The 11,268-nt window shown below is 41.7% G+C and overlaps 1 protein-coding gene across 1 annotated transcript in view; it reads right to left on the minus strand.

Moving 5' to 3' along the window:
* Positions 1-8,898: 8,898 nt before the first annotated feature.
* Positions 8,899-11,268, minus strand: part of MTURN (maturin, neural progenitor differentiation regulator homolog) — a 16,220-nt gene continuing 13,850 nt past the window's right edge. Inside the window, exon 3 of the mRNA XM_019533770.1 lies at positions 8,899-10,859. Within this exon, the coding sequence (XP_019389315.1) occupies positions 10,749-10,859 (111 nt within the window). The 3' untranslated portion in view covers positions 8,899-10,748. The remainder of the gene's footprint in view (positions 10,860-11,268) is intronic.

The following is an 11,268-nucleotide window of genomic DNA, read 5'->3' on the forward strand; positions in this document are numbered from 1 at the left end:
GATGGCCTCCTCCCCCCGCCCCCTCCCCGAGGGCAGCCATGGGGGGGGCTGGGAGAGTGGGGGGAGGTCGGAGGGCTAGTGACAGAGCCCCCCCAAACAGCTTGGGGCAGTGGGGTACAGTGGAGATCACCCGGCCTCCCCCCTGCCGCACGGCAGCACCTGGTGAGTTGGGGCTTTTTTCCCCAAAGAGTTGGGAGCTGGGGTGGGCAAGGCAGCGATTGAGAGCGGGTGGGGGATGGGGCCTGTGTGATGTGGCAGTGGCCAAATCTCTGAATCAGATTCGGCTGAATAGATTTGGGACAGTGATTCAAATCACTGAATCGAACCACTGTCCCCCAAATCGGCCAAATCCAAAGCGAATACTAGCCACTTTTCATGGGTCTAACTGGCTTCTGGCTGCTTTACCGCTCCATTCAGGAAGAGCACAGACCATCTGCAGATACTTCCTCAGTCTGACGAAGGGTGTTGGTACCTGAAAGCTTGCTAAGAACAATTTTCCCAACTATTGTAGTTGGTCTACTAAAAGATACTGGATTTACCTGAAGAACCTTGTCTGGTTACTACTGGTGGGCAGTTGGTTTTAAACTTGGGTGGAGCAAGAGTCAAAAAGGGGTGCATGTATTCTGGGAAGAAAATTAGCTTAAGATACCTCAATTTTAGAAGGCTAATTTTTGGGGAAAAAATGGGTGTGAGTAAATACAGTGCATCACCTGGAGACGCGTTCAAAGCTCACTGTGCCATAAGTGCTGTTTTACAATTAATTCCAGATACTTAGGTGTAGGGATAGGGCGATTACTGTGTTTGTACTTCACGGTGCTGATCTTGCTTCTTAAAATGTTACTGCTGTATAACACATAGTAAATTTCAAACCTGTATTGATAAAGATTTTACTAGGGAAAAAAGCCTTTAAGAGTTTTTAAAAAGCTTTTATTGGCTTGATTTTGTTATAAAAAAAAAACTATTTCAAATTCACCCAAGTTTCTAGCACAGGGAGTAAAAACAGAAGTAGGTGGTCCATCTCAGCATGCATTAACACTCACTTGTAATAAAAGCAAAATAAACAATGCTTACCAGTCTTTTCAGCAGCCTGAGTGGTCTCAAGGACAAATGGCTTATTGGCAAGTGAGATAGAGGCTTCAATATCTGTCTGGTCTGAGTGTGGCTTTGGTTGAGTTCATGCAAAATGAAGTGCTCCTGGCTTTCTAGCCCATCCAGAATCAGAATGACAGTACCAGAATCCATACTCCTAGCATCCTCTCATTCATTGTTTGGGTCTGACACAAAATGCAGGTTTGTGCTGGAATACCATGCCAAAACTCTGGATAAACAGGAGGGCAGAGCACTGATGGAAGTGAGATTTCTGTCCTTCTCCCATCTCTAGTTCACCTTTAAATCCTTTGTGTTTACATAGCACTGTATGGTGTCCCATTTATGGCCCCATGTGGCCATCACCATGGCAATGCCTTTATGAATATCTTAGTTTCTGTGCTGGATGCAAGGGCTTTCTGCAGCTTTGCTTCTCTGCAGGGGGTAAGGAGGTCCAAGAACTCAGCCCAGTTCCAGCTGAAAGCCCAGCAAGGAGGCATGACAGTGGTAGCAGGTAAAATATGCAAGTGCACTAGAAAAGTGTGGACTTGTGGAACCTGTCAGTGCAAAGAGGCAGAACCTGGCTGCGTGCCAGAATTTAAACAGGAGCTATCATTTACTTGCCATGACCCCACAGCAGGAGAGGCCATGCAGGTAAATAAACTTCCCACAGAGAGCAACATGCCAAGCATTGTGGGAAAATGGCTGACCAACTACCAAAATACTCTGGAGCAGAGGTGTGTGCATGTGAATATTATTGGAATGAGACCCATTTGAAATCCTAACAAGAATGAAATCTCTCGGCTGACTTGATTATATTCAGTGATGGTGTTGCATGGTGTGGACCAAACATTTCTTTTCTGGTCAATGTAACTAGGTTTAATTGATTGTAAATCCAGTGTGGACAAGTTGTAGACTCCATATCCTTCCTCACCTCTGGCAACCCACATACTCTCATAGGAAGGAGAGCTGCAGTTCAGGATATATCTTTCCAATAGCAATATTAGTCATCCAAAGCATCCTCCAGTCCAAAGAGGGAACAGAGGGGCTGATATTCCCATAAGAACAAAAAGCTTTAAAGAAAAGCTAGGTCATTTTTCATTGTCAAAAGACTAGGATGGGCAAAACCAAGCTCCCCATCCCCTCTTCACAGCCTTGAGATCCCATTCAGTATGTGCAGGGGCCCTGGATTTAGAAGAAGCAGTTGCTAATGCAGTCCCTGATTCAGCAAACAACTGAGCATTGGCTTAGAAGCTAATTCCATTGAGGTTAGTGGGGTTTATACATGGCTTTAAGGCCACAGTTAAAAGATTCTTCTGCCTAGTATTGCTTCAGCAATGGAGGTGACGGTATCCCGTTGGAGAGGACGGAACTGGTTTGGTTTGGTTTCTTTTAAAGTGAAATATGTTTGTGCAACAGTGTTTCTTTAAAAGGCTGGCCTCGCTTCCCCAGCAAGCCAAGTGTCAGACATGCTAACTGTATTAGAAAGGACTCCAGGTGGGCACCTAACTGTTCTTTGGCATCTTTGAAAATCCCAGCCTTCCCCTTCATCATCCCACTACTCCTCATTGTTTCTCTAAGACTGGCTGTTAGCCAGCTGTCCGCCAAGCAGACCGTTCTTGTCCCATGGCCTCTACTGTACTTAAGACTTCTACTGTCCTTTTCCCGCTTGTACTGTCTTACCCCGGTGTGACCTCTTTCCCAGCAGAAAGCAAGAGACAGGATAATGCAGCCAAGAACAAAAACCCTTATGAGCCAGAACTGAATGGAAATAAGGTTGTTCATGATCACTGGGACTGAGGCACTCAAAAATTAAGTTATACTGACCTCTAGGGGACTGCAATAAGAAGTCCCAGCAGTGCGTAGGCCTGACTTCTCATTGATGTCAAGACTCTACCACTGTCGCCCTACCCACAGGCCTGAAAATGAAAGCTTCGCACCAACCTCCTGGCCTCTTGACACTACCAGAGGCATATAAAGGGACATCGGTGTAAATGGGAATCCAGTCAAAGCAGTTCTTATATTCCAGTGTCATTATAACTGTGAGATCTTAAGAATATGACCTGCACCTATATATGTGAAATAACACAGGAGACACACTTTTAGACACAAAATTGTGTGAACTGTGAACTGTTGGCCAAGCAGCAAAAGCACGAGTCAAAATCCTTCCACAGCACAGAAGGTGAAATAGGAAAACTTGTGGGCCGTTTTGTGTTTGTTACACTTTTCAGATGTAGTAGAGTCAACTTACTAGGCAGTAAAAGTTTTGACTAAAAGAAAGGCTTGTTGTTGTGGGCTCTTTAAAACAGAGTAAGGCTCTGCTAAGGAACCCCGAGTTTCTATTTCCTTGTGCCACAGTTTTTGGCAATGGCAAAGGAGGTGTTGCACGCAGGTGAGCATTACAATTTTCAGGCCATAAATCACTGACTTGCAGTCTGAGGCTTGAAACAGGCTGAGAGGTCATAGCACTTATGAGTGCAGTTGTGAGTCCCACAGAAATTCAGTTTCCCATGGGTTCAGACCAGAAAAGGAGTTGTAGCCCTCAAAGCCTGGGAATCAACACAGTAAATAAAATGAAGCTATAAACTTGAATCATTTGAACAACCCGGCTTTCTCTGGGTAAGGTTGAAAAGGGAGTGATCTAACTGCCTGTCTTTTACATTGGCACCATCACCAAGGTGTGCCTCTCAAGAAGCAGGTGCAGCTCAGCACGTATGCAAGCACTGAAGGAATGGCTTCTCTGATTTACAGAGGGTGGGACCCTTCTGTAGCGGCACTGGTTCTGGGTTCTGCACTGAGTGTTAGTGGTGTTTTTCAAAGGGAATTATTCAGAAGATGGAAATGGACAGAAGAATACGTACAGTCTTACATTTTAAATCCCAGTTTTCCACAGACTGAAAATCTTTACATGAACTCTGGGGAAGAAGATTTCAAAGTTATTAAAAATGCATCATGTAAAGAGGCAGGCATATCCATGGAAGAGTATGTACATGTCCATTAAAAATGTTCACGTTGTTTCTGAAATGAAACAGGTGTCTCTCTAATTTGTACGAGAGGAGGAACTGAACTACTGGCTCATGCAGAGAGTATTTAGCAACAAAGTCTACCATTGGTTCCTGCCTTGCATCAATGAATCTATGGCCTCATGCACTCAGTGGTAAAGAGTTTCAGTAGGCACATTTAGCTGAAGCAGCTGGTGGTTCTGAACTCTGCCCTCCAAGACACAGCTTGATTCCTAGTGCTTAGAAACTTGAGCTGCCTATAGACATGCAGCAAGGCTGCTCCAATGTGCTGTAATTACAGTGCATCTGAGCAGACTTCAGCATCACACGTATCAGTGTCCCTGCGCTGAAAAACGGTCCGTAGTTAAAGTGCCCTCGCCAGCATTTTTGAGCTTGGGGATGCCGATACATGTGATGCTCAGGTGGTTGATGGCTCTCAGAGTCACTCTAATTAAAGTGTCCCCTCTCACTCCCACAGCACACCCTTGGAACTACATGATGTTCAGTACCTTACATTTGCAAACAAATGCAAACACTGCATTTGTTTCACCCGCACTGATTCTGCACAGCAAATACAAAGCTCAGGTCAATCTTTTTATCCCTCTTGCAGCATATTCATTGAGCTCTGCTTTTTATCCCTGTTTCACTCACACAAAAAAGAATCCATAAGTCATCAAAGTTTGGCAAGCTCTTTAATGGCAAGCTTATGGTTTAACTACACTCTTGGATTTGATTTCTCTGTGCTGGGGGACAGTAAGTAGGAATGGAAGAATGGACAGGGTTCCATTGAAAGTTCACACCTTTTAAAGCATTTTACAAAGGGCAACATCTTTTGGCAACCCATTTCACAGCTTTGTAGTCACAGAGAAAGAGACAGACCTTTCAGCAAGAAAATTATGAAAACCACACTAAAAACAGGGGGGGTTTCCATGGCAAAAATGATGACTTAAAGTTCTTCCTACTTGACAAATTACTCGCTGGATTGTTCCCTAAATTAAGAAAGTAAAATTTGACAACAAAAGAATGTGTTTTGACTGAAGTCCAGATTTAGCATTTCTCCACCTCCTGAAGACAAAAGTAACATCCTTTTACATGTAATGTTTACCACACATTTTTGTCTACGGAGACAACAGCATGTCAGTACAGAAAGAGAACTTCAAAAGCTCTAAGTATTTTATATGGAAGTGGGGTAAGCTTTCCTATAGCCAGTATTAGCTAACTTGGAGACATTTTTCTGCAGACAAATGGACACTGATACTTTTTTTGCTTATGACTGAGCTTGTATGGACAATGCAGTACTCCATGGGCTTACAAAAACTAAGATTTGTGATAATGCAGATGTGCCTTTAGGCAATGCATCCTTTAAAGCAGGGACAGGCAATTATTTTGGGTGGAGAGCCACTTACTGAGTTTTGGCAAGCCATTGAGGGCTGCATGACAGTCAGCAGGGGCAGACATTAATTTTCTAAATTTTTTAGGGGCCCCGTGGGCCAGATAGAATGGTGTGGCGAGCCGCATCTAACCTGCAGGCCTCATTTTGCCCACCCCTGCTTTAAAGAATGATAAAATTGGCAATGGGGGAAAAAGCAAATCTAGTCCATTTGAGTGATTATTTGGCACACTGACCTGGTCACTGTGGGTGCAGCTAGCAATCAAATACTCCCACTGTGTACAGTGCACACTTGCCATTGACATCAGGTGCCAAAAATGCAATTTCATCAGAGTACATCAGGTAAAAATCCAAAAGGTCAGGTTCTGGTGTCATTGAGCACTAGACACTAGAGTTCTAGTATTATGCAACTTTAGGGAAAACAAGCTATATGCCTCAATTGCTTTGATTTAATATCCACCCTTAGGAAAAGGACAGATGCAATACAGCCAACAAGCATACCAGAGGCAGATGCTCTAAGGTAGCTACACTAGATCTGTTGCAGAGCACAGCACACATGGAGTGGGTGTGCCAGGCTTCATTGTGGCACTTCCCAATTCAGTCCAGAGAGAGCATAGGTATGCCTTCATAGGATTAGGATTGAAATGGCTTCAGTCTCTCTTGCTTAGTAATCAGAAGGGTCTTTTCCCAATTACTGCAGAAATGGGTTGGAAGAACAGGGCACTGCCCTCAATTAAATAAATAATTAAAGCACTCCTTTTTTCTCAGCAAACCTCAGAAAGCGGTATACAGCTATTACATGCAAAGAGGTGCTTTCCTGTTCCATGTCCTACATTGCTGAAGTGCCTTCTTTCCTGGCCAATCCTGAGCTGGCACCTGGGCTAGGCACCATTTTCCAGTGATTATGGACACCTTCACTTTTTCAGGACTCAACCTGGAACACCCTAAATGGACTTGCTTTTTCAGAGGGGGCATATATTTTGCACTTCCTGGAAACCAGGCTCCTGTCAAGATGTCTTGGATTGGGAACCCAAAATCACCAGTCACTTTTGCTCAAACCTTGACCAGTACATTTCAGTCCTAGGCCCTAGTAAAACATTAACAGAAATATTCTCTGTTGAAAAAGCTTGAGAAAGCATGTTCCAAATGGCAGCTTTTCAAAGAAACTTCTGTAAAAATACAACAATCTGCAGGTTACTCTTACTGTAATAGAGCCTTTCACACAGCTGTACTGTGTACATACCTTCCTAAAAGGCAACTACAACTTAGGCTGGGCATTTTGCAAGTAGATCCACTGCAAAACCTGGTTCTCCCAAGTCTGCTTGTATAGCCTCCCTACTCTGCAGCACAATGTAAAATCACAATAATTTGGGTTCAGGACACTGATAAAGGGAAACTCGGTGCAATTGTTTTCAACAGATTTCATAGGCACAGAGCCGCTCTAACAGGGAGAAATAGCATAGGACAAGGCATACAGCCAGAACATGCAGCCCTGCGATATCGGTGCCATCGATCACAACACTGTGCTCTGGTGTGTGATACTCCTCTCTTATGTGCTTGGGAACTATTAGCAGAACTTACTTGGACTCTAAAATGAGTTGACTATATCAAGAACAAGCTTCTTGGGCTTTCTTTGTTCTGTGCTTGTACTGTGCCTCACACGATGGGATCTTGGCCTAGGATTTCTAGGTGCAACCACAATACAAGTAACATGAATGCCAAGGAAAAAATAGAAGGCCTCTTAGCTAATATTTTCCTCAACCCTTCTTTCCCCTGCCACGTCAACACCTTTACCAACCATGTTTATGTTAACCTATATAGACATACACTCCTGACCTTGAAACTCTATGACCTTGTAGCAGTTCCTTTATGAACTGTATGGATGCAGTAGCAGATATGTGGAACTTCCCTCAAATCCTGGCAGCTTTCTGAAAGGTGCCTTTTAACTCTTTTGCCCCTGCACTCCATCCTTCCACCAAGAACAGTTCTTAACATCTACAAAATCATTTCACTTCTTTTCTGACATTCCACCGATTTCCAAATTCCCCCGAGCAGCACTCTGATGAGTGCATTAGTGTAACTCACATTCAGACAAGCCAGCTCTGCAAAAGCCTCTTCTCTGGTATATTTATATTTATTTATAACATGAAATGTGGCTGAAAAAGACCCCTCCCCCCAACCTGTCCTTTCACCAACATTTTGCTTGAAGGTAAAAAACGCAAATAACACTCCTCACTTTTCTTCCATAGATCTAAAAGCACTTTAAATAGCATCATCAGCCCTATTTTATAGAGAGAAAAACTGAAACAGAGAAAAGTTAAGATCAGGATTTTCAGAGGAGTCTTTGGGAATAAGGCACACATTTTCCATTGCCTTTCAGAGGGATCCAAATGCATAACTCCTCTAGGCTGACATGAAAATCCCAATGCCACAATTACAGAATTTATAAGAGAAAGCTCTATGGCTCAACCCTGCCAGCATTTAGACACATGTTTACTGCATTAGGGGCTCAGCCTGGCATTCAAGCTACTGGCCCTTGCTACTGAGTAAGTGGCTAATCATTCTAACCCATTTGGTGGAAATGATGGGAGGAAGCTAGAACCATTGCAGGTCCACTAACTCTTTCAGCATTTCTTGCATTGTTTATAAATACAGAGCAATAACATGAAGATGCAGAAATGTATTTGGTCCCAAGTCCAAGCAACTCATACTTCTTGATAAAATACATTCTATATTAATGCTCTTTCTGATTTAATACACATGTAAAATTAAACCGTATTTTCTACGTATAAAATTCCAGTTAATTTTAAATGGAGCATGGCAGCGGCCAGATTAGCAATGGACTCAACACTTCCAGCTCTCAGCAATGTCAATTGGCAATAAGGGTGTTCATTTCCTTAGAGCACAGGGCCTAATATACCCTGGTACCAAAGTGCAGTGTGTATTAGAAGTCATTTGGATGTATTAAGAATCCTCCATCCTTTACACATTTATTAAAAGTCACACTGTAGTCAAAAGGCCTGATTCTTGACTGCTTTGAACTTTAAGGGCCCGATTCATTGAGGCCCATTCAAATGACACCTTCACCCACTTTAAGGCCCCTTCATACTGCCACAACAGTGCAAAGAGGACACAGTGTAAATAAGGTTCAGACCCTGTCTACATAATCATTTATACCTGTGGCCACCCATTTGCAGTAAGAGCAGCATTTTATCTCTACCTTGCACCAGTATCAATTATAGATTGACCTGTGTGCAAGACAACGGAGGATCAGGCTCAAGGGGTCTATTTGTATGGGCTGCAATCAAAGGATGGAATCTCCCCCTCCAGATACCTCCTCTTAAGAACGCCTCTGCTTACAATTATAACATGTCTTATAGACGGAGAGGAAAGAAAAACTTGGGTACTTAAAGAAGGTAATGGAAACCACTGGTATTATGCTTTATTTTGGTAAGCAAAAAGCCTATTACTGCTGTACAGTGTTATACAATGAACTGCCACAGTTCTCACGTCACTTGTCCATAGAAAATGTGTTGCGACTATCATGTTTATGCCTGCATGCCAAGAGAATGTACAAAGTTTCATTGAGTTTTCTTTTCTACTTTTCAATTTTCCTAAACATTTACAGTGTTGCAGACACATCTGTGCATATTCAAATATCACTTTCCCTCTTGGTTACAGAAAGTTTCGCTTCAATTAGAAAAATCAAGTGTTAGGCATCCCCTAAGACATCACCAGAAATGCAAATTGCCAAGAAAATAAATTCCTTAGCTAATCTTTAAAACAACTGCTTTTAAAAACCCATTCCAAAGGTGATAATGTTAAAAACAGTGTTTTCAAAATGGTGTCAGCCATTTCTGGGAGTCATTTAAATACTTTCTCTTCATTCACTTTTCATTTTTATCATGTGAATTCTGTATCAAATGCCTTTAAAGTTTGAGACCTGCATTTCATGGATTGGGGTTTTTCTTTTTTAATTGGCTAAGAGGAATAATGTAGAAATATTTTGTTTGATTGTGGAAAATAGCTCCAGTACAAGAGAATCCCTTTTCTTCTTACATTTTCTGAATAAAAGGCAAGTAAATAAAGTGGCCTTGGGTCTTTACTGTCTGACTTTCACACACAGTTGTTTCCATCTGTGCAAAGCAGGTGTAAAATACTATTGGCCTTATTTCCATGTATATTAAGAGCCCTTTACCCCACTCTGTGGAACAGATCCTCAGCTAAATCATCTTGGTTTCATAGGCTATATGCATCAGCTGAGGGCTTACTCCTGACAATATAAAGGGGCCTTAACAAGTAAAATTTTACGCTCTCTGTGAGGTCCCTTCCCGCAGCTGATGGGATATAAAGTGCCCTTGCTGAGAATGAAAATCAGGCCCTACCATTCTGGTTTACTAGTATTTTGCATTCACTTTGAGCAGGTATATACCCTTATGGCTTCACAGTTAAGTTGCACTTTAATTCAGGAAGCTGTAAGATTTGAATAAGTTGTCGTTTTATTAAAAATGGTGAAACTGAAAGTTGATTTTCATGAGGGAACAAAATATGCAATGGCTTTGGAACTGGTGGCATCACAGTACCGATGCGTATCCTAATACGTTCTGGTGAGACAAGAGTCCTAATTATGCCCAGTGATTAACCAGTAAATTCAGGTGTTTAAGAGAACATTAAAATATGCCACAAAAGCATTTACATGGATTTTCCCCTCTACCTATTTTTTTGTTTAAACTTTATGTGCATTTCCGCAATATCAACCACTATTAAACTAGTGTTTTACAGGAAAAATCTCTCACAGTTTGGTACTCTGTCTGGTAGTATAGTAAAAAAAAATTGAACTAAAAATAAAAGTGCAGATTGCATTTACTCTCTGCTTTAATTTTCCTCAGTAAGGTCACATGTGAGTACTTAATACACTAACCAAACAGTTCCTACATTCAAAGTACTCTACATTCATGTCAGTGAATGTTATTCTCAAATACAAATCAAAGAGACAGTCAGCGACAAAACTACTTCTAAATTAATAATGGCAGAATGCTACCAAGACAACTCCATAGAAACCCCACTGAAGCAGGAGCAAAATTCAGGTCACTTCTTAGCAAAGCTCATCACAGATTTATTTATATTTATTATCTTTTCCTTTCTTTTTTTTCTTGTTTTGTTAAACTGGGATTTCCCAGTGTGATGTGCTAATTCAAAATGCTAATATGGGGTCACATGACCCCCCCACCTGTTATCAAGGGATTAAGCTTTTTTAATTCCTCAGAAAATTACTGTTGACTGACACCCATCTGCTGATGATCGGCTTCTGGTTCCTCCTCTTCCACATCTGCATTATATTCTTCAAATGCATCATCATCAACATCTGGAAGCCCCAGTAACTATATATAGAGAAGAGAAAAAGAGTAGAATTACAAGGTTTATACTGATACAGTGTTCCCACCACTGTGAGCCTTGACACTATTTCTTGCTGTTTCTGAAAGCCTCAGTTCCTGGTGTCATTGGATTATGTGAGAATCTCAGCTGTTATTTTTTTTAATGATTTTTTCTCTACTCTTAATGATTGTAGAGATAAAGCTTGCAGATGTGGCCCAAGTAGGCCCTAAAGGATCAGAACCAGAAAAGAAATGAATTGCACCAACAGCATTTTATAAAATGTTACTTTTTTAAAAAAAAACAAACCCTAATGCCATGACTTTTTGAGGACTAATCTATGATTATTTCAATACTTGGGAGTGGTAGTATTGCTGAGGCTCTAAATTAAAAAATAATCCTTGCAATATAAAACAT

The sequence above is a fragment of the Crocodylus porosus genome, unplaced genomic scaffold (assembly GCF_001723895.1).
Source record: "Crocodylus porosus isolate Cpor-Errol unplaced genomic scaffold, CroPor_comp1, whole genome shotgun sequence".
Classification (NCBI taxonomy): Eukaryota; Metazoa; Chordata; order Crocodylia; family Crocodylidae; genus Crocodylus; species Crocodylus porosus.